The 24,360-nt window shown below is 39.3% G+C and overlaps 1 protein-coding gene across 4 annotated transcripts in view; it reads right to left on the reverse strand.

Moving 5' to 3' along the window:
* AMOT (angiomotin) overlaps positions 1-24,360 on the reverse strand; it is a 67,503-nt gene that overhangs the window by 16,787 nt on the left and 26,356 nt on the right. For all 4 annotated transcript variants that reach the window (XM_081277384.1, XM_081277383.1, XM_081277386.1 and 1 more), the window contains 3 exons: positions 20,273-20,417; positions 19,242-19,334; positions 12,692-12,837 (listed from right to left, as the gene is read on the reverse strand). In XM_081277384.1, coding sequence (XP_081133510.1) covers positions 12,692-12,837; positions 19,242-19,334; positions 20,273-20,417 — 384 coding nt within the window. The remainder of the gene's footprint in view (positions 1-12,691; positions 12,838-19,241; positions 19,335-20,272; positions 20,418-24,360) is intronic.

The raw sequence follows: 24,360 nt of genomic DNA on the forward strand, positions 1-24,360 counted from the left end.
ATCCAGCTCTAAAAAGAAACAAATGACAAGGTCCTTTGTGATGTGCAGCAGGCTGATTTATATTTCTCATACAGAGAATACAAAGAAGGAATGGAATCAGGAGCCCCTCTTTAATCTCCTTCTCCTTCCCTATCTCTATCTTCCCTAAGTCTACTCCCTTAAGTACAACATGTCTTGGCAAGTTTTTCAGGTACCCACTTAATGGATGTTCTTGCCTCTGCTCTGCTTCTTCACTCTCAACTAGAATGTTCTTGAGGAAGGTATAGCTTATTTTAGTTGTTAGTGTAAAGAAGTGCTAAAAAGGGAGTAGGGGGACTCTTTGGGAAGAAAGGTTTAATTTGGTATGTAAAGGAAACCCATCTCATGTTATACTGCTGTTCCACTTCTAGGTAAGAAAGTCTGCAACTACAAGGAGGCCAGAATTATCTTTTTGAAGTCTGTCTGATAAGTTCTCAATATAATCCATCACCACTTTCCTGGAAAGTTTCTTCTGCTTCTCAAAAGGAAGCTATGAACCAATGGTTCAAGTTTTAGTATCCCCATTGACCAGGACTACTCATTCTTTATTAAAGACCAAGATTATTTGAGATTTCTATCTCATGAGCGTGAATTGATGACTCTGTACTGTAGCCTCTCAACTTTTTATTCTGGGACCTTCAAAGATTCCTAAAGATTCAAATCAATCAATCAAACTATGCCCAAGTCAAACACAGTTCTTCATCTTTGCAAGCCTATATTTCATATACAAAAGTAAAAGTAGAAACAAACTGGGAATAATAAAGTGAATTATTTTTACCCATGTAACTCATAAGTCAAATCTTGGCTCCACAGGAATGAAGGAATGAGGAGGGCCTCACAGTTCTTTAAAAAGAACTGTGAAGACACCCAAGAAGATAGAGGAAACAACAGCTTTGCCACCTCGTTTGCATAAGAACAGATTATACTTCTCAGAATACCTTTGTGATACCCCTCAATGCTAATAAATCAACTAGTGGACTCTTTCTAAAGAGGAAATTCTTCCAAGTGGGGCATCTCTGTCACCACTCTCATGGAAGCTAAAGTCAGGGAGATAGACCGTCACTGTTAAGACTTCAGTTGAAAATGTTATCAATAACCTGAATTAAATTCAGGAATTTAATTCTAACTTTTCAACAAGTTCCCCCAAGCCCTTGAGCTACCTAGGTAGATAATTGCAATGTAAGAAATTACCCACCCAACCAGCATTACCCATGTCCATTTAGCTGGGGCCAAGGCAAAGGACCAATCTGAATCCCCCACTGCAGAGACCAGACAACTCCTTTGTGGTCATGATTCCAAACTGCCATTCCCTAGAATGTCCATTCAGACAGTATTGACGTGGACTGGTTAGGACATGCTCCTTGTGTTATACCTGTCCCTTCCCCAAATTAGAATTGCTGAACTTTCTGCAGGTGAAAAGAAACCTATCTTATATTTTCCTACCAGACCTGTGCTATACTTTGCCCAGGTAACTGGAAAACAAACTTAATTTTTTTCCAGACTTTATTGACATTCCCTTTGATTCTAGGCCTTGTTCAATCTAATCTTATAAACCAGTTGAAACAAATTCTAAGCCTAGATGTTTTTTTATCCATTAGATTTTTTTCCTAGGAAATAAAATAAACAAAATCATCATGCTCTTTCTCTCAATAAGTTTAAACTTTTCTTTCTTGGGATACGTGACTACTTGTAACAACACTGACTAGGGCAACCAAAATTTTAAGGTCATGGATGCCTCTGCCTTCCTATTTGCTAAGCTTTGAATAATTGGACAGCAGGAAACATTCTCCATCCTTCACCTTTGGGGTTCTATAATCCTCGTGAGCTATTTAAAGTTGAATGCATTTATTTGTGAATCACTCTGAAAACCCTAAGGGAGCAGTGCAACATTAATGTGGAGAATGTTAACCATAATTATGAAGGCTTACAGCAGTTATACTTAAAGGCAATTAAACTTAGACAGCATGCAGTTCTTGCCTTGATGGCAAAGTACTGCAATGTAAGCTAAGAAAACTGAAAAACAAGCAATCTAGAGCCATGTGGATTTCTCATGTTCTTACTTTCTTGAAAAAGGAAACCTAAATATTGTAACAAAAACACCTCAATAAGAAAAGTCACTGAGCCAACCCCATGGAAGTGAAAATCAATTAAGGCCCAGGGAGTTCTCTGAGTGCCTTGAAGATGGTCATGCAAGTCAGACAAATTCCATAGAACAGGCTAAGAAAAATCCCATTACAGTTTACCACTGGGATTATTCTTCACAAGGTACCAGGACCATTGTTACCAGCATAATTCTTATACCTCCTTTAAAAAAAGAAAAAGTATAGCTCACCCCAAAACTCCATGATCACCTCAGAAATACTTAATGCCTAGATATGTCAGGATAGAAAAGGACAATTCTATCTGGGTGTGATGGTGCATGCCTGTAATCCCAGCAGCTCAGGAGGCTGAGGCAGGAGAATTACAGGTTTGATACCAGCCTCAGCAACTTAGTAAGACTATAAGCATCCTAGTAAGATTCTACCTCAAAAATAAATTAAAAGGGCTGGGGATGTGGCTCACTGGTTAGGCACCCTTGGGTTCAATCTGTGGAATCAAAAACAAACAAACAAACAAAAAACAAAAAAGGACAACTCTTAGATGCTACCAATGCAAGACCTTATAGATATATCCAACAAAGATCTATACTGTTTAACTCCACTGCTATCCTCAACAACTTAGTGAGGCCCTAAGTAACTCAGCAAGACCTTGTCTAAATAAAATATAAAAAAGGCCTGGGGATGTGGCTCAGTGGTTAAGTGTCCCTGAGTTCAATCCCCGGTACCAAAAAGTAAATAAAATAACACACACACACACACACACACACACACACACACCATATTCTTTCCAAAATGGCATTATTTGGGAGAAATACTTTCACTTCATGACAAATAAAGTATTTAACTGTGGTCCATATAGACATACATAACAAAAATTTCTATTAGCACAATGAAAGGAAAAGGTAACAAGGTGGCTCTCAGGTGACTTGGATTCTAGTCTTAGTTCTGCAATTAACAACAACTTGCTTCCCTGTTCTCAGCTTCAGAGTATCCACTTGTTAAAAGGAATGTAGAGGGTTTCAGGAGTCAGCAAACCAAAACAGCAAGCCAACTGAAGCTCTGGAGAATTGTAGGTTCGATACCAGCAAAATGAGTTACATTTTGTTGATGGCTGTCTTCCAGGAACAATGGCTGAACTGAGCAGTTGCAATTGAACAGAAACTGCATGGTCCACCAAATTGAAACTATTTACTATCTAGTTCTTTACAGAAAAAAAAGTTTGCCACTTCCTAGAAAGGTTTTCAAACTGTATTTCAGGGTTTTAGTATTTTGCTGAGGTGCTTAAGGGGCTACCATGGCAGATGGGTTGCATTCACTGTCTCCTCTATTATGCGTTGTATGTTTTAGGATTCTACCAACTTCATTCAAAAAGGACTGCCACAGCTGTGTGTGTATTCATGTTGATTCTTCTTGTGTGTTATCTGTCTTCCCTAGCGAATGGTCCTCCTACCTTACCTCGCTTCATCATCTTTTCATAATTGATGCATCAGTATGGTTCCCAAATAACTTTTGCTGTTTCACCCCTCACTGCTTTAGGACATAATATTCTCTAAAGGTCTTTGAACTCCTAAATGTTTTGTGAATCTAGGAGTCCCTCTGACACCCTCAACGCTTACCACTATCCAAGAGGACAAGGCAAACAGCATCGTAGAATTCTGTATAAGAACATTCTTGGAGGTAAAAACATAAGGTGTGCTTTAGTTTGTGTGTGTGTGTGTGTGTGTGTGTGTGTACACATACAAGACTCAGACTGTGTAATATGTATACTCTCCATAGGATCTTAGATGATTGATTTTTCTGTCTTCAGTGTTCAAGGAAGTAAAGGTTCATGTGAAAATTCCCAAAGCCATGGTAATGGCTCAGGCCTTCATGTGGAAAATGAGTTTTCAAAACCACAGATCAGTCACTCTGGGTTTCTAATCAAGACTTGTAACCATGAGCCCCTAGGAAAATTCCAAGTAAATCCATCATTTCAACCAAATTCCCCCATGGATATTCAGTGAGTGGTGGAAATCATTCATCCATTCAATTTTTTTTAACCAAATGCCAATTTTCAAAAACTTGTTAAAAAAGACTCCCTTCCCTTCCTTTCCCTAAATCTATGTTCTCTAAATATGATTCCTCAAACTATTCTTACTCTTTGTCTTGATTTTTAGATCCACCTTCTCCCCCAACCCACTGGCCCTACTCTTACTGTACTTCAAAGATCCAATCTAAGATAGTTTACTTTTTGTGTCTCTATACCAATGATTCTCAACTAGGGGTTGAGAATTTGTATAGTAGGCATGGTAGAATTTTAAGGCAGTAAGAACCTAGAGCATCAACAAAGGCATTTTAAATGGCCATACCAAAGCTGGAAACGGGATAGTGTGACAGTAGACTGGGTAATGAATGTCCCCATTTGCAGGGGACATTAAGCAATGTATGGAGACATTTATGGTGGCCATAGCCACTTATGGTTGCTACTCATGGATAAAAACTGGGAGTGTTGATAAATATCTCATAATACAAAATAGTCCCTGCCTCTCACTATCTCCAAAGATTTATCCAGTCCCAAATGTCGTTAATGCCAAGGTTGAGAAAATTTGCTCAACACTTTAGCACTACAGGACAGCTCCTTTATACCACACTTTTAACAAGAGATTATATTCATACTTTAATGTTCTCATAGTGTCTTACCTGACTGCAAGAAGTCTCACTGTGAAAATTTAACATGCCCTAGGACTGCTTTCAACTTTCCCCCAAATATTATCCTTTTGATGGTTCAGTCAACATCATCACTTTACCCATTTTCCAGTTTCAGAATCTTAGAATTATTATTCTTCCCACTTTCTTTAACCACCATATCCAACTATCACTATGTCTTAATTCTAATCAACATCTCTTTTATTCTCATTTTCATAGCCAATATGAATAATTTAAATCTTTATTTCACAACTAAATTATTACAATACCAACTTACCAGTTCTTTCATTGCTCTCCCCATCTAGACACTCATGTTTTGCACATTCAGTCAATGCATACAGGTGCTATAAAAGACTTCCAGAAGTAGGATATCATGGTACTATCTTATTTAAGAATAAAAGCAATTACTGTTAGCACTTCCAATCCATTAGTATTAGGTATTTCCAATATCCAAAGTACCTTTACACCACCTCCTATACTTTTTAGACCAAAGCTGCTCTTTCTCATTTATTTCTCAAACTGCTTAATGCATTTTGATTCATTACCCAGTCTACTGTCACACTATCCCGTTTCCAGCTTTGGTATGGCCATTTAAAATGCCTTTGTTGATGCTCTAGGTTCTTACTGCCTTAAAATTCTACCATGTCTACTATACAAATTATCAAATCTTATATTAGTCTGATCATTTCCTTTTTCTTCCTCACAAAATCACTAAACTCTCCAAGAGTTCTTTGAAATAATCTTTCCTAACCTTGATTGCTGCTTTTCATGAAAGCTTTTCATCATGAATATACTTTCAGTTATTTTTAAATATTTTATTCATGTGTGGATTCATTTATTCACCAGAAATTTACCTGATGATTATTATGTATCAGTCCCTATTCTATCTTTGAGAGCAAAAGTAATGTAGTGGGAAGTAAGACAAAGTCCCTGCTACACTGGAGATCAGTATCCCTTCAGTCATATAAGGGCAGGTCCCTACTATTTCCCTTGATAGCTCTCTTCTAGTTCTAGTTCACTGGTCTACATTCTTGGTGACCAGCTAATATTAAATAACTGTTACAGACAAGAACAAAAATGAGCATAGTCTAGATTAGCTACAACACTGCAAATATACAAATAATAAACACACACCTTCACAAATGTATTTACTTTGTTTGGCCAAGTCAAGATAAGTGTTTTAAATCTTTCCTATTCAGAGATAAGTTTTCAAAAGGGAATTGTAAAATTAGGAGAAAGAGCAGCTGGAAGGCAACCTATTAAAGAATAAGGCAAATAGTCTTGAGCTCAATCAATCATATTTTTCCATCACACTTCTGCAATAATTTGAATCTGTTCCCAAGCATTTGGCAGATTCCTTAACCTGCTTCTGACTCAGGAAAATCTGATCCCTGCAACGAATACCACGTGATGACATCCCTTTCCTCCTTCCAACAACTGTGGGTGTCTTTCAAACTTATTTTTTAAAGGATAGCTATATACAAAATCATGTCTAGGGCTCCTAAAGAGAACCATTTGTCTCAGCCATTTCCAAAGAAGTGACTTAATCATTAACTCTCTCATTTATTCACTGGTGGACGAAGAACCGGATTAGGTATCTTGAGTTTTCTCCTAGGTTTATCGCTAACTGTATGGTCTAATCTGTTTGTACTTTAATTTCCTAATCTGCTGAAAGATAACACTTGCAAAGTTCCTAGAGTTATAAAGTAAAATATCTGTAAATATTTTTAAAGGTTAAAAAATACAGATGGGCAAGTAGAGGGGGCAAACTATTAATACTAGTTGGATAAACACCAACATATACAAACACTCCATCTGAAGGGCAGTGAGGCTAATAACACAAAACTAAATCCAGTGCTTTCATTATTGCTGATTTGCCTCTTCCCTTCTACTGCCTAATATTTACAGTTTCACCAGCATAACTGTACTTTCCTTCATGCTACTAGTTCTGTTACTCCACGACAGCCTTTGGTGATTTTATTTTTATCTGATTTAGTCTTACCCTGGAGCCTTTGGCTCCAAGTAAGTTTTTACACTTAAGCAATTTGGTAACACTACCCTGTTGTTAGTATGCTGCCTCTGTTCATTGCCAAGAGGCTGTGGTCCTCGGGTGGATATTAAAAGAATTGAAGAGCAAAATGCCACCTCTAAAAGCTTGTTCTATGGGGAACAGAACTCATGTTATAAAGAAGACTAAAGAAAAATCCATAAGATTTCCAACTTGGGAATTTAAAAAGCCAAAATCATAAGACTGAAAGAATTGATCTCAGAGAGGTCACTCTATCTCTATTGAAGACGGGGACATGATTTCTTGCTTGCTTGCTAGCATATTAGATGCAGTCACACCTACTACAAAACAAATACACTGTCATAAATATGAGACATGACATCCTTCGATGAAGTGCCCATCAAATAAATCCACAATTCATCAGCAGAACACCCTGGAAGATGCCAGGATGAATACAAACTTCATCTGAATCCTATCAATACTCTAAATGCACATAGAATTCACACCCGCAGAACTTCCATCCAAATCTATAAGCCATTATGACCACTTGTAAATTTTACCTTCACCAACAATATCCTATTGTTTGAAAATTATTTTTTAGCATTAGACATATAAATGTCTATGCTTAAGACATGTTTCCCTATTGGGAAGAAGACTAGGTATGGTACTACATAGGTAAGTCCAGTAGCAGAAACTTATGCATCTTTAATACTCCCACTCCCCCAAAAGAGAGAAAAACACATAAAGTAGAATGGGACCTAGAAATAAAGAAGAAATATCAGCCTTAAGAATGGTGGAAATGGAGTAAAACAAGATAAAGGAAGTTTGGGAGAACAGGGTGGATTGGCAAAGGGCTCTGGAAAATGTTCTCAGTACTCCAGCAAGAGCTATTGATGGGATGATCAAATCATCCAGCAGCTACTGGATGAAAAGGTTAACACTTGGGCCCCTTCTTCCTGAATCTCTATGGCTTTCATTCTAGTGTAAATCCAAAGAACAAGGCTCACTGGATTTTTCTGCCAGCCCTCCCACATTCTTCTGTATCCTTTCCTGTGCACTCTCTGCTCAGTAACCACCCTCCCCCAGCATCTTCCCTCTTTGATCTTGCCAAGGCCGTTTTCCCACCATCCCCCAAACAATTACCCAAGCGATGGCTTCAATTCTGGATTCTCATAAGACAGCAGCCAGCCAGAAGCCTGGGCTGCCTTTAGCCTTGTGAGAGGATATGCCAGGCATCCGTTGAAACTCTCCAGTGAGGTTAAATTGGTAGGGGGTGGGGAGACTCTCTTTGAATGAGAGAATACCGTAGTTGCTGTAGGACACAGAGCTCTTTTGACTTGGAGTTTAATGAGCCTCCACTTCAATAGGACCTACGTGTTCCGAAAGATAAGGGTGAAGACGGAAAGAACCTCGTTTGGCAGCCTGCGGTACAGACTGTAGAATGGTGTCAAGGCCTGGTCACAGTGATGCACCAAAAAACAGGTATATCCCCTCCCCAGCAAAATACCTCCCTGGGTGACAGCAGAGCTGCATCCATGAAAGAATTTACACTGAACTCTGAAGAGAATGGAAGTTGTGTTTCCAAGAGAAAGGTTCTCTGTGAGCCTGAGACCACATTTCTGTATAGGGCTTGGTGGTTGCAGAGAACCCCAGGCAAGTGACTTAATGGGATTAGAAGGATGGAATGAATTTCAGGGAAGGCATCTAAATGTGGTCTTTCTAGAGAGGAAAACATAAATAAACACAAGGACCCTGGAACCACTGAAGTAGCTATAATCTTTCCCTGACCATCTTGATGCAATGAGAACTAGTTACCTGAGTGACCCTGAGCTTGGAGAGCTGAGAAAACATCCCTCACACAAAAGGCCTATTTTGAGAAATTTTAAATAATTATGATTCACTAAGTGGACTGAAGACATTCTCACTGGAAGAACTTTGAAGGCCTAAGAAAAAAGGAGAATTTGTGGTTGCCATTTGTGAGCCATAACTAAGTTATGTGTTTACACTGGATGTAGGCAGATCATCTAGCATATCTTTCTGCCTCCAAACAAGGCTTTTCTTGAGCCATCTCCATCAGACAGAGAGATAACTCTTGTACTCATGAATACCTTTCTTGTTTTAGAAATGTTCACTGATATTTTGTACAGGAACCACAATGAAGAACGCTTACCAGTTCTGTTCCAGAATACATACCTTAAATACCTCCCTAATATTCCATAGATGGAAATTTTAACTCATGATGACTGAGACCTAAAGGTGACTGAGTCACAGAACAAAAGCAATACTTTGTTTAGCAGTCCGTACATTTGAGGATGATAGAAAGGAAAATTTTCCTTTGAACATATGGGAAAGACAGGACAAACACTACCCAGGAGCAAATTCGGCTCTGATAGGCTGCTAGAACAAAGCAAAACCACAAGAACTAGTCTAATTTTCTGAGACATGATTTTGAAAGCTTTTATATGTTAGAGATATGATCTGGCTTTGTTTTGGAAGATGTTATGTGGCCTCTGAGATTCCACTGGATAGAAACAGGGCTGTGAGCCTACTCTCCCAGTCAAAAGTTCCACCTCTTTTAGCAACAGCAACTCAGAATTCCCCAACAATTAGACTCTATAGGAAAGTACAAGTTGGATGAAGACTAAAAAATTAACAATAATTAATGGGCTCATTTGAGGTATCTAGCCATTAGACAACATTCATTCAATCCCAGCCAATATTTAGAACTTAATTAAATTGTAAAACTACATATTTTGGGGCAAGTCCCTGGAAAACTACTAGAAATCTTTGGAACAAATGCCCAGAAAAGTCTGAAGCCAGATATATATTTCAGGCAACTGTTTCCGCGAGGGCTGCTCAGTGGGAACTACAGATGAACATCTTCTTCCTACACACATATTATTTCCATGATTAACAACCAGTTCCCACTGTATCCTCAAACAATGAAAACCAAGAAGGTTGCAGTATTTTGTTCATTTATCTCCAACTGGATGAGTACCCTTCCCAGAAGGGGAGCAGTGCTGTATATATACCATAATGTCAAAGCAGTTTAGGCAAATTCTGATGGTAAAGTGGTAGAGGCCAGGAAGGGTACTGAAGAGGCAGGGATAGGGTTAATGGGTACAAGGCCATAATCAGATAGGAGAAATAAATTCTGATGGTCCTTCACACAGAGGGTGAATACAGTTAACAATAACGTATTGGTCTCATAACAAGGAAATGCTATGGGATCGAGATGATGGATAAGCTAAGCATCCTGAGCCAATCAATACACAATGCATAAAATGGTTCAAAACATCACACTTTACCCCCATAAAGATATACTATTATCTGTCAATAAAAAGGTAATTTTAAAAAGATGCAGAGGTTACTAAATCTGAACAAGTACCCACATTTTCTTTTTGGGAGTTGAACCAAAGGATGATTCAGACAGGGAGACAGGCAGCAGGGTCTATGGAAGGAAGAGTCATGAGATACCAGTTTTATTCCTGGCTCTACCCAAGACCTGCCATGTGATCATTAGCAAGCTACTTCTCAGCAGGTCTCTTAGTTTGTCCTTCTCTAAAAGAATACAGTCTTACTCTGGCCTGTAACTTTCTCTGGAAATCCCTTGCAAAAAAAAAAAAAAAAGAGGAAAGGGAATATATGAGGTGTACTGAGGGCCAAAGGGTGTGTTAAGCTCCTTAGACACAGACATTTGGCAAATGCAAGACTTCCTCACTTTTCATGAAGCAACTTAGCATATTTCTGAGCATATATTATATACTGATGGAGAAAAAGTTCAACTTTATTTTATTTTATTTTATCCTGAAGTTAACACTTAATCAATCAGGTTAAAGGATATAATGGATTAGATGGCATTACCTTCTGGTAAAGTATGAGCCCATATCCCATTTGCAGCAAGCATTTTATTTTATTTTATTTTATTTTACTTATTTTTTTAAGAGAGAGCGAGAGAGAGAGAGAGAGAGAGAGAGAGAATTTTAATATTTTATTTTTTAGTTCTCGGCGGACACAACATCTTTGTTGGTATGTGGTGCTGAGGATCGAACCCGGGCCACACGCATGCCAGGCGAGCGCGCTACCGCTTGAGCCACATCCCCAGCCCAGCAAGCATTTTAATACCCAAAAAGGAAAGCAGAGGAAATCTGTAAGTCAGGAGATCTCCAGTATCTAGAACCATTCTTACTGGGGGACAGGAAGCAAACAATGAATGAAGGCAGGAAAGATACCTCACATACAATAGCCAGAATGGTATTTGGTCCCTAACACTTTAATTTTGTATCAAGTTTATAAAGCTTCCAGCTTATTATAATGAAGGCATTTCCCACTTAAAACAACATAAATTTTAGAATAGAATTGAGATATAAAATTTGTTTAACAAAGTTACTCTTTAGCATCAATGTTCACTGAAATATATCCATTCCCAGAAGCGCAAAGCATCTGGGAGTAGTACTTTAGTGCAATGTCAACTGACATCAATGGACAATCCAGCAACAAAGTTCCCTCTATTTGACATGAACAGTTTAGTGTCGCAGGCAAGTAACATTTCCATCAAGACTGATCAGATACATAAATTGTATGCGTTATAGTTTTGGGGCTCCATCCTGATACAGTAATAGCTGACATATTCACCCCCATCACATAACTATGTGCTAAAAACTAATCATTAAGCCACAGCAAAGATCATGGTCAGTACTCCTGACATAAATTTAGTCTTATCCTATCCCAGATTTCCCAAGGCGGCTACTTTTGCCAAACCAATATGCTAAGTCCAAAAGGTACAGCCACAAAGATATATTTTTGACCTAAGAGGGGGACTTAGGACTAAGAGGGGGATTATTTCCCATTAAGTGTAAATAGATGAGGACCATTCTAATTTCAAGATCCATGGAGTGCTTTAAAATATCTGGAATATGGATAAAAAAATGTGGCATCTATACACAATGGAGTACTATGCAGCAATAAAAAATGACAAAATCATAGAATTTGCAGGGAAATGGATGGCACTAGAGCAGATTATGCTTAGTGAAGCTAGCCAATCCCTAAAAAACTAATACCAAATGTCTTCTTTGATATAATGAGAGCAACTATGAACAGAGCAGGGAGGAAGAGCAGGAAGAAAAGATTAACATTAAACAGAGACATGAGATGGGAGAGAAAGGGAGAGAAAAGGGAAATTGCATGGAAATGAAGGGAGACCCTCATTGCTATACAAAATTACATATAAGAGGTTGTGAGGGGAATGGGAAAATAAACAAGGAGAGAAATGAATTACAGTAGATGGGGGTAGAGAGAGAAGATGGGAGGGGAGGGGAGGGGGGATAGTAGGGGATAGGAAAGGTAGCAGAATACAATTACTAATAGGGCATTATGTAAAATTGTGGATGTGTAACCGACGTGATTCTGCAATCTGCATTTGGGGTAAAATTGGGGGTTCATAACCCACTTCAATCTAATGTATGAAATATGATATGTCAAGAGCTTTGTAATGTTGTGAACAACCAATAAAAAAAATAAAAAAATAAAATATCTGGAATCATTTTCTGGTTCTTCCAAAATAAAGCTTTAAAGCACTCTAATATATATCTCACAAGCAGGGTTAAGTATATAGAACTTGGAGTAGGAGGGCAGTTTGGTTATTATATAAATGAGTAAATAGAAATTGCCCCCGACTCTAGTGATTTCCTATTCTGTAGAAAAAGGGGAACTTGCAACAAAGAAAAGAATTCAAAGTCCACTCACATCAACACAACTATAACTAGAAGCAGCATATTCCTATTGGAAGATTGCTCAAGCTACCACTAAGATATAAGCCCAGTGTTCTTGTTTTGCCATTTCTCCCACCCTCAGGCTCACATGCTACCTGAGCAAAACATACCTCTTCTTCCAGCTTCACCACCTTGGCCTGGGCATTGCTCAGAGCCTGGTCTCGGATTTCAATATGTCGCCTTTGGTCCTCGTTGGTAGAACGGGCAGTGGCCAGCTCTGCTTCCAGCTTCTCCTTCTCCCGCTGGCTTTCTTTATCTGTCAGGACATGAAATATCATGACTTCCATCCCAGAGTTGGCTCAAAGCCTTATGTAAGCAAAATTGACAAACTGGACACATTACTTGACATGCTACTATTCTAGCACAGAGCTTCAAGAACCAGGATACCCAAGATATAGACTATAACACTGGCTCTATCACAAACTTTCTGTGTAAATTTAGAAAAGTCACCTAATGGTCTTTGTGCAGAAACAGTGAGAAAGTAGATATAAAATGTCATGAAAATATGAAGCGTTATACAAAGAAGGATAAATACATACACACATATATCAGAAGAGAAAATTAGTCATCTTTTCAATTTTATTTCTTCAAAATTTTCTTTTCTTTTTTTTTTGAGAGAGAGAGAGAGAGAGAATTTTAATATTTATTTTTTTAGTTTTCGGCAGACACAACATCTTTATTTCTATGTAGTGCTGAGGATCGAACACGGGCCGCATGCATGCCAGGCGAGTGCGCTACCGCTTGAGCCACATCCCCAGCCCTATTTTTTCAAAATTTTCTTGCACTGAAAAAAGATCAATTGAGCCCAACAAAATTGTTCCCATTATTTCCTCATCACAGTGTATCAAGTAAATCTAAAAATGATATTCCATAGCCAGGCATGGTGGTACATGGGTGTAATCCCAGCAGCTTGGGAGACTTGAGGCAGGAGGATTGCAAGTCCAAAACCAGCCTCAGCAATTTAGCAAGGCCCTAAGCAACTCAGCAAGATCCTGTCCCTAATTAATACAAAAAAGGTCTGGGGATGTGGCTCAGTGGTTGAGTGTCCCTGGGTTAAGTCCCCAGTAGCAAAAAAACAAAACAAAAAAACCCTGATATTTCATAACACGGATAAAATCTCAATCCTACCCTTTACACACTAACATTTTTTCTGAGATGAAGTTTATTTGACAACATGTCCTCTCCAGGGAACTCCTAATCCAAAACCATCCCTAACATAGCTCACTTTATCTCAGAATCTGCTTCTCTTGGGAAGTCAATGTCTTTAAACAGTAAGATAAAACTAGAAGCCATGCTATGCTCTTTCCCATTCTTTCTCCTGCAGCATAGACTGGGTGTGGAGGGACTGTCAGAACCAACAGGGAAAAGTTAGAGGGAAAACATTGGGATCAGAAACATCAGGATCAGAGGAATACAGGCAGACATTTCACCTCCTAAAATTCCTCTACTTGAGACTCTCCCTTTATGATAAATTAGCAGAATTAAGTCTACCTATCAGAGTTTGAAAGTTTAGATTTCTTTAAAAATAAGATGATATACCTGTGTACTTATAATATATAGACACACACACCATGTATATATATGTATATACATATATATGTGTGTGTATGGTATGTGTATGTGTGTGTAGACACGATCTTTGACTTTAGAATGAAAGACTTTAAGATTATGGCTATTTGCCTATAAATGGATGGAAATAGGGACTACCATGCTAAGTGAAATAAGCCAAACTCAGAAATTCATAGGTTGAATGTTTTCTCTCATATATAGAAGCCAGAGTAAAATAAAGAAAATGGGGCGGGAAGGATAGGATAACTAAAGAACCAATCAAATACAAATTAATAGATGAGTAAAAGGAAGTTTAAAATAGTAGAGGAAGGAGAATGGGAGAGGGGAGGGAGGATAGGAGGGAAAAGCAGGAGGGAAAGGGGGGGGGGATCAGGAACTGAAATTGGTTCCCAAGCATGTATGTGTATGTCAGGGTGAGCCCACTATTATGTATAACTATAAAGCTCTAACAAAAATAACATTGAAAAAAAGAATGAAAGAGTTTAGTGGATCCATAATGATCTTTTTGGCTTGGAGGATGGATACAAGTTAGCATTCTAATAAATTTATATAGGTTTATATGTAGTCTCTAAACAAAATTCATACTTTGGTCCATATATTATTCTTATCTCAATCTGCCTTCTTATATTGGATGTTCCTTATTCTAGTACCCATAGCTGATCAGAACCACTTCAATATTCCATTGGAATTTACTCTCACTGAATCTCAATGAGGTAATTCTTTTTTAAAAATTAATTTATTCAATGAAGTATTTTTTTAAAGAGAGAAAGAATTTTTAATATTTATTTTTTAGTTTTCAGCGGACACAACATCTTTGTTTGTATGTGGTGCTGAGGATCGAACCCGGGCCGCACACATGCCAGGCGAGTGCGCTACCGCTTGAGCCACATCCCCAGCCCTATGAAGTAATTCTTATTCCTCCCAATAATCAGTTAAAGATTCCATTGTTTGGTCCTAATTTTAGATGTCTTATTCAGATGGGCTCCTGAAAATGTCAATGCTATCTGTTCAATTGTTAGTCACATTCAGGAGCAGATTAGTATACATAAAATGCAATAGGTAAACCACTAAAGAGTCTCATCAAGAAGGATAAGTGAAAGATATGAGAATTGAATGGGGAAAAGAGTCACAGAAGTAGAGAAAATTAAAATAACCCTAAGAATGTTCTTTGCAAAACTGCCCAAATAAAATTGAATATCTGGCTGAAGTGGTATGCTTTTTTTCTGAGAATAAATAATCTGCCAAAATTTGTACCAGGGAATGATGTAACAAAATGAAATGGTGTTTATCTTGGTCATGCAAGGATGGTTCAATAAATATCTCAATCCTGAAAGTGTTCTGAGAAGTTTTAAGAGGACCAAGATTCTAGCCCTTACCATTCCTTAACTTTATTGACTTGAACATGTCAGTTAATCGAACTGTTAACCATGTCCTGATTTCCCTTCTTTTAAAACAGAATAACAGGACCTCAGGTCTCTGTTGTGGTATAAAAGGAACTTAGAAGTCACCACTCCATCCTAACAATGATCAAAAAGCTGAACAAACTGAAATATCAATAACTTCACTTAGATCCTTCAGAGAAGTGAATTCACAGGGCAAACTTCTGTCAAAATTGGAGAGACAGACAGGTAGACACAGAGAATCACAAGTTGCCAGCTTAGAATCACAGGATTAGAAACCTCTGGAGGAACCAGTAGAGATTTAGGAAAATCTGAACTATAATTGATGAATTGCTGGAGGCTCAGTGTGAACAAACCTGAGAGACAACTCCAGGGATGCAGTCATAATAGAACTTCTGTGCTTTTGTGAGCTCTTACCTCCAGAAGATTGACCAGGTCACAGTGAAGATCAGAGAAAAATCCTCTTGTGTCATCAGCCGAGTGAGGGAAGCAACCATTATGAAATATGGCACAGTATTCTGTTTTTTTTTTAAACCAGTCTTACCCTTGAGAGAAACTATTTAGCCTTGCCTAACCTACTGGATTTTTTTTCCAGATTCAAATCAACCTAGGATAAGATAATACCCAACTCCAGCCTGTTCAAGCCTTCTGCATGAGAGAAGGAAATACCCAACTCTAACCTCTCTGGCCATCCTGAAACCTTCTTAGGGAGGGAACAACTGAGAAGCACTCATAGGACTAGTGAACATTTCCCTTCCCCCTCCAACTTACCACCACATCAGAAAGGTGTACTGCCCCCAGAACAACCTTACAAGGCAGGTGTTATTCAAGCATCTATTTACCACAGTTCCTCTTATACCATACAGCATGTCTGCCATTCAATAATGACAATAAAAATGACAAGACATGTTAAAAGGGAAAAGAGTTTGAAAGCATCAAAACCAGAGCCAGATAGGCAAGAATACTAGAATTATCAGATCCTGAATTTAAAACAACTACGATTCATATGCTAAGGGTTCTAATGGAAAACGTAGACAGAATGTAAGAATAGATGAGTAATGTAAGTAGAAAAATGAAAATTCTAAGAAAGAATTAAAATTCTAGAGATTAAAACAGAGATAACAATACCATCTTATTTAACCTCATGATAATTGTTAAGGATCAAAAGAGATAAGTTTATTTAAATGAAACAAGCATCCAAAAGCAAAAAAGAAACACCAGAGGAACTTCTTCTATAAAGATAATCATCATGATCTCACAATGATTCATAATGAAAGGAAATCTGCAGTTTCAAAATATACCCTTTGCCAGGAACAATGGCACATGCCTATAATCCCAGCAACTGAGGATGCTGAGGCAGGAAGATTGCACGTTCAAAGCCAGCCCCAGCAACTTAGCAAGGCGCTAAGTAACTTAGCAAGACTCTATCTTAAAATAAAAAATAAAAAGAGCTAGGGATGTGGCACCGTGATTAAGTGCCACTGGGTTCAAGTCCCAGTATGTATGTATGTGTGTATATATATATATATATATATATATATATATATATATATATATATATAAAATGAAAGGCATATATATGTATATATGCTTTTCATTGAGATGTGACAAATGCATTATACTAGTTTTCAGATTGAGAAGGTTGACATTTGTCTGATCTATGTTTCTGAATCTAGGATTATATTATAGTTACATAATGACATATACATAAACTACTTATGGCATAAGTAGTTATGCATTTCTAGGTCCCTCTCCTCATAACTAGAACAGATCTCTTGCCAGAAACTCAAATAAGTAGTTGGATTTGGATTTGAAGGTTGAATGTCCTTCTTCTCAAGACTTTGAACCTTAAAAGAAACTTCCACAGGACAGCCTCACTCTACCTTCCCACTGTGACTTTACATACATCTGTGTGAGCAGATGTACCTTGGAAAGAAATGTACATTTGTTGCTTACCAGGTATTGTACTGACTTAATCCTCAGAACAACCATACAAGACAGGTATTATTCTCTTCTCTATTTTGCATATAAGGAAACAGAGATTTGGAGAGCATGACTAACTAGCACAAGGACCCACAATTGGTAAATAAGGAGTGGAGCTCTTATTTAAGCCCAAGTTATTCTATTCTTTCTACTATGCTGGACTGCCTTCTGGATCAAGTTGGTTTGAACTCTGGGATTGCTGGAGTGCACACCCCATGGAGGCTTTTCAAAAGGCCTTTCTTTCTTTCTGCCATAGTTCCAAATGCAGGGCCCTCTTGATATCCAAAGGCAAAAGAAATAAAGGAGGCCAAGAGTCATGGCCAAGAGTCATGCTCTCTTCCCTGTCTAGTTCTAGAGCTATCTGACAGTTTTTCACCCTGCTGTTAAGGTAGTTTGATCTAGTAAATTATCACATTTTATAAAACTGTAGCAGAGCTCCTAGGACACCTGAAATACCATCTCTACACAGAGAGGAGTACGAACTATCAAACCCAGGGCAAGAATCCATATGTTTTGTTTTGTTCTGCTTTGTTCTGGGAGGCTGCCACCCTCTCTCTGTCACTGAACTAGCTTCCAGGGCAACCGTGACACCACAAAAGCAACTTCACAACAATTCACACTGGGCATCGATGACACCAGAAAAACGACATTCCTTGGTCTAAGACTACTGACAAAGGAACAGGGGGCAGAAAGAAAAAGAGGAAGAAATACTCTGTTCTGAAGCCAAAGCACAAGAGAGCAACCCAGGCAGGGAGGGGAACTTTGTAAGTAAAGATCAAACAAACTTGTAAAAGCTGACTGGAAGCTGCATAGAATGACTTGAAAGGGTCATTGGGAGGCCCAGCAAAGATGGAAGATTGACAAGTCCCTACCAAGCACAAGTACAGCAGGGGCTGCACTGAGGGGGGCTGGGGATGGGGGAAACCAAGTTTGGGTATCTGCAGAAATGAGGGCAGTTCATCTGTTTCCTCCCAGTTTACTCTCCCTGTGGACTCAATCTATTATGAAGTTTTTATTGCTGCCTTTATTATAGCAATTGGAAAGAATTAGGCATTGTCTAGCTAGGTGGAGTTCATTAGGGACCTTGATAAAGAAGAGGATTAATTCATCGTTAGGGTCCTAGGAGTATTTTCAGACAAAGGAAACACTATTCTAAGGAAGATGGAGTTCTGCCTGCCCTACACCCTTCAATTCTGCAACAGGAGTCACTAGTTCAGGCCATGCCTCTAGCTACCCTTGCAATCTGTCAAAGTGTGATAGGATATGATACTAAGTGTTTAACTAAGGGAGTCCCAGCAGCAGGTTAGCTATTTCAGACACTATTCATCAATCTTTCATGTTAATATCATCCCTACCAGAGACAGCATATAGAACCTTTTAAGAACATCCCTTCAACATTAAGGGACCCCATGCTCATTGAGGTCCTCTCTTCAGCTAGCCATAACAATGGCAGGGATTCCAATAAGTTCTATGGTTTAATACAGAGGAAGCCATTTGATATGATTAGATGTTGTGTCAAGCTGACTTCTTGGCCTAGAAGAAATAGAATAGAATCTTCCAATTTCATGCTTCACCAGGAAAAAGAATCCCTAGATGATATTCGCTGTATCCTGGCTGTTCTTGAAAGCTAAGGAGAACCAGGCAACCATTTCACACACCTTGCTCCCATCCACCCACTCACACTGGCTTCTGAAGCTTTCAGACTTACTTTTTGCGAAGAGCTGAGAGATGGTTTTCCTGGTATCCTCGGACCCCTCATACTCCTTTTCCGCAAGTTGCTTGTTGGCTGTCTCTAGACGCTCTGTGGAATTTGGAGATAATCAACAGGGCCCCAAATACAAATTACCAAGCACATGTTGTTTGCCCTCTTAACTACTGACCTTGGCAAAACAAGTTTGCATCTTCTCATCAGGTAGTAGGAATGGATGACACGCACAGAGATTAACAAACAGGAATTCCAAAACAATAGCAGGGAAGAAGGGAATAAGGACTTTACTCTTTCACTCCTCATGACCTTTTGGTATAGATGTAGAATTGTACATTTCAATGAAATACTCCATCCTCAAATTTATAAAGATGACTTTCATTAACCAGAAAAAAGAACATCACAGTTCCTGTGAAGTTCTTAAAATCATATAATGTTAAAGCTAGAAATGGCCCATGTCAACATCTAGTTGAGTCCCTTGATTTTACAGATAACTGAAATCCAAAGACAGAAAATAACATCCCCAAGGGCAGCAGTTTTAAAGGTGTTGATGGTGATTTAAAGTAGAAACATTTGCCAGCATCTTCAATATCATCAGGTGAAGATAAAAATAAAAGAAAGGAGTGAGCCCTAGCAAATAGCAAAGGGAATCACTATTTCAAGCTTGTACAGCCCAAAGACATACCTATGCAAAACCTACAAAGGAAGAGAGGCTGCACCAATGGTAGGGGTGGGCTAGGTGGGTCTAGAATATCAGGAAGAATTGTTGCCCGATTAATTGCGGGCAATTAATTATCTCCCCACTAAGCAAGCTTGAGACCAAATAATTTTCCAGATACACACACACACACACACACACACACACACACACACACACACACACCTTAGCCTGGCAGAGTCTCTGCAACTTACCATTGACCACACCAAAAGGTTGGATGATCCTGAAGAGTTTGATCAGATCCTTGTCAGCCCTTCCCAGCATCACCTTGCAGCTGCCCCCACAAATACAAAGGTAGGCCCCCCGGTTTGCTCACCTCTCAGATCCCTGTTGAAGTCATGCATCCTCCGAATCTCACCCTCCAGCTTGTTCCTCATGGCTTTCTCCAGAGCCTCTCTTTTGGAGGATGACTTCACTAGGTTCTCATATGCCTCTGAGACCCGCTGGATTTCTGTCTCCACCTTAACATAAAAAGCAAGAAAGGTGGTAATGATAAGAGGTTGATAGGGAAGATGGTCTGAAAACACATATGCAAAACCTCAGTGACAGTTTCTCCCAGATGGCCATGAGGCAATAAGAACACAGCCACAAGAGAAAATTTTCAAGGAAAACATTCCAAGTTCAATGGAAAGTTTGGTAAGTGTATATTTCAAAAAGACTTCCTGAGGTTATAAACAATATATGTATATATGACTTCTACCTTCATAAAAGGTGATAGGATAGAATGAACTTCATTATAAGGGTTATAAATTTTAATTTCTGAATAAATATTTCCTTGATTTTGAAAATATTAATAATAAAGTATATAATACGAGGATATCTTAAGTTCATAGCATATAAAGGGCTTTCACATGTTTACTTCAATTTATCCTGTTATCTACCTAGTGGAATAAACAGGCCCTAAAAATCTGAAACTTCAGTATTATTTTTAAAAAACATTTAAGCAAGGGCCAAACAGTAATCAGAACTGGTTAAAGCACTGTGGTGTGTGAATATGAATGAGCTTTCAATCTAATCAAGTCAAAGAATATAGGGCAACATCTACTTTTAGGAAAAGGTGGCACACTCTTTAATCCCAGAGACTCAGGAGGCTGGAGCAGGAGGATTACATGTTTGAGGTCAGCTTGAGCAACTTTGGTGAGACCCTGTACCAAAATAAAAAGGGCTAGGGATGTGGCCCAGTGGTAGACTGCTTGTCTGGCATGCACCAGAGGGAGAGGAGAAAAAGAGGAGTGCTATAAAATACAGAGAAGGAAGAAATAAATTATTCCTGGTGGGGGGAGGAGAACAATTTCAGGGAGTAGGTGGCATTTAGAGTCAGATCCTCAAAGCTGGCTGGGTCAGATTTCAATGGGCAGAGGTGAGGGGAAGGGTATTCTATTCTGAGTGAGCAAATGCATTCCCAGAATGACCAGTAGCCTCATTTGGCTGGACACTGTGGGGTACACAGAGGGAAGCTGGCAAGATATGGCTGTGAAGATAGATTGGAGTCAGATCATAAAAGGCTTTTAATGCCAGGCATTTGGACTTTATCCCATAGTCAGTGGGAAACCAGTACAGATTTTTGAACAGAAATTCATGATTAGAGTTGTGTTTTATGACACCCCTGCAAATCTCGTAAAATGAAAGAAAAAAAGGAAAAAAAAAGCCCACAAAGACAAAAGGTCTTGTCCTGAATCCACCAGAATCAGGAAGAAAACAAGAAATTAGACTCCAGAGTCTTTCTTTAACCAGTATAGCTCCACTGCACATGTAATAACCACAGAAATTATTTGCATATGATTTGTATAAGACAAACAAACCCCACGGCCTATTAGTCAATTTTCAAATTAAGTCTGATTCCTGAAACCATTCTGTGTTCCTTCTCAGTTTTCCACTAAACTCCTTAACAAAGCTCAGGGTGCTTTATGGGGAGAAATATCAGGGCCCCAGTGGGAGAGTGGGGAGAAAGGTAGGGCTACCAAACAACTCAATTCAACCTGCCCCCATCTCCAAAATCCTGCCTGAGACAGGGCTGCCTACAAACAAATGAGGCTTATACCACTGAAAAGAGCAGACTTGAAAGTGCTTTTCTCCTTGCAGATGGCACTGAGATAGCAGCACAGAAGGTGAAAGCTGGTGAATGGCATTTAGAGACAAGATCTGTAAGGCCTGTGTGTGATGAAGCTTTTGCATGAAATTCAAGTGCTGGGTAGAGAAAATAAACATTTCCATTTGAAAGACCAGGCTTGGTACTGGCCTGCTCTGGGCAGTCTGGAGGGAGGGAGGGAGGCTTCCAGGTTCTCACAGTATGCAACACTTGGAAGGCATTGGTAACTTCACTCAAGGTGTTTAGACTGCTGTTGCAGGTTCTGGTACTAATCCTTCCCCCGGGCCCTGTGGAGATACTGTACTCTTCATGCATTAATCATCTTTTCATTGCTGTGACCAAAATACCCCAAAAGGGCAACTTAGAAAATGAAAAGTTTATTTGGGGCTCAGTTTCATAGGTTTATTCCATGGTGGGCCAACTCCATTGCTCTGGGCCTAAGGGAGGCAGCAGATCATGAGAGAAGGGCCCAGGAAAGGAAAGTTGCTCAGCTTCTGGCAGGGTCAGGAAGCAGAAAGAGAGCTCTGCTCACCAAGGACATATACACCCCAATGTCACACCCCCAGTAACCCATCTCCTATAGCCTTAACCCACCTGCCTACAGTTACCACCCCTCAGTCCATTCAAACTAGAATGGACTGATTAGGCTATAGCTCTCACAGTCCATCAATTTCACCTCTGAATATTCCTACACCAATACACAAACTTACGGGGTTTTTCTCATATCCAAATCATAACACTTCACAAAGGCAAGGCAAGTTTCACATCAGTCAATAGGGCCTTCCATGACACAATTCACAGAAGGGCATATCCACTGGCATGGTCAGGGGGATAGTGGGGACAGGGGAAAGTGAGGGTGATAGTGAGTTTCCAGACTTTGTCTACTTATTACCCTCATAAGCCTCTGCTTTCTTATTTTTTCCAGCACCATCTGGTATCTACCTTATTTCCCCCACTTTCCTTTTCCTCTTCTCCCCTCTCTTGTCCCTGTCCTTCACCTTAGTACTAGTTTGGCCTCCATTTCTCCTGATGCTCAGGCTATGCCAATTACACTTATTTGAAATATATTTTCATATCCAGAGAAGCAAACAACAATAAAAACCAACAAAAATTCTATGCTACTCTTCTTCCTTGTCATCCACCCAACCCCCCAAAATTACCATAAATCCTGTGGCAAGAGGGCTTATAGAAGATCTGGGTTCATCTTTTAGTGATGGGGCTGGGGTCACCTTGAATGGAGAGTGTGGGGAGGGGTGTCAACTGTTAACCTAATCATCCAAACTGTGTATCTAGTGTATGATAGAATTAATTTATTGCATCAAAGTGATGGAGGAAGAGACACAGTTAAAATGAGAAGAGGGAAAAAATACAAAACCAGGGTCAAGTCAGAGAGAGAGAGAGGTCTCACTCCACTTTTCAGCAGGCCCCATTCAGGTTTAAGGAAACTGGAGGAGGGAGAGCTTTTTTAGCTGCATAAAAATACTTAGCTAAAGATAAGCCTTCCTCTACTTTAGACCCAGACCTGTTTGCAAATTCTCAGCCTCATCCAGGCCCCTGAAATTTCCACCTGGTGTCTCCTAAGGACAGAGTTGCTCAACAATACAAGACAACGTCCCCTCCCTCCCTCCCTCACCTTTAGTTTCACCTCCCTCAAAAGTGCAGAAGATAGGGAAATCAAGCCACAAGAGCTCCACTATGACAAAACTGCAAGTGGCTGCCAAGGACATAAAACTGTATTCACCAACAGCCACTGGAGGCCAAGAACTAAGATTCCTAGCTTGGAGCACTAAAGAGCTAAAGTCCCAGCTGCAGGAGATAGGAGGGGCCCAGGGAAGAATGTGAACTGGGGACACACACTCCTTTTTCTAGTTCCTCAGCCTAGAGCTGTCACCTGTCGCCCAGCTGTGGTGCTAAGCCCCTCCTGCTCCCTGACATACACACCAGACAAAGAAAGCAGATGTTGAATCTGAGTTCAGAGAAGAACCAAAGCAAAACAGGGGATGGGGGTGGGGGTCAGTGTTGAAAAAAATGATTAGGAGAACTCCCATCCTTTTCCAGAACAAGGCAAGGCAGGCTTTAATTTCAGCTGGTGAGAATTTTTTGAAGAACTGTGAACTATGGTTTTATATTTAAGATTCAAATCCATATTGGCAAAAATAATCAATACCAAAAGCCTTCAAGTGCTGGCAAGTTCTCTACTGACACAGGGATCCTGGCCTTATGAAGAGGTATCCCTGTTCACTTTGGAATTCTAGAGCAATTAAGTTTTCTTTTGGGCCATGACATCTGGAAAAATTATATACTTTTTTTCTCCT

This window comes from Spermophilus citellus (genome assembly GCF_964194105.1).
Source record: "Spermophilus citellus genome assembly, chromosome: X".
NCBI classification, from domain to species: domain Eukaryota; kingdom Metazoa; phylum Chordata; class Mammalia; order Rodentia; family Sciuridae; genus Spermophilus; species Spermophilus citellus.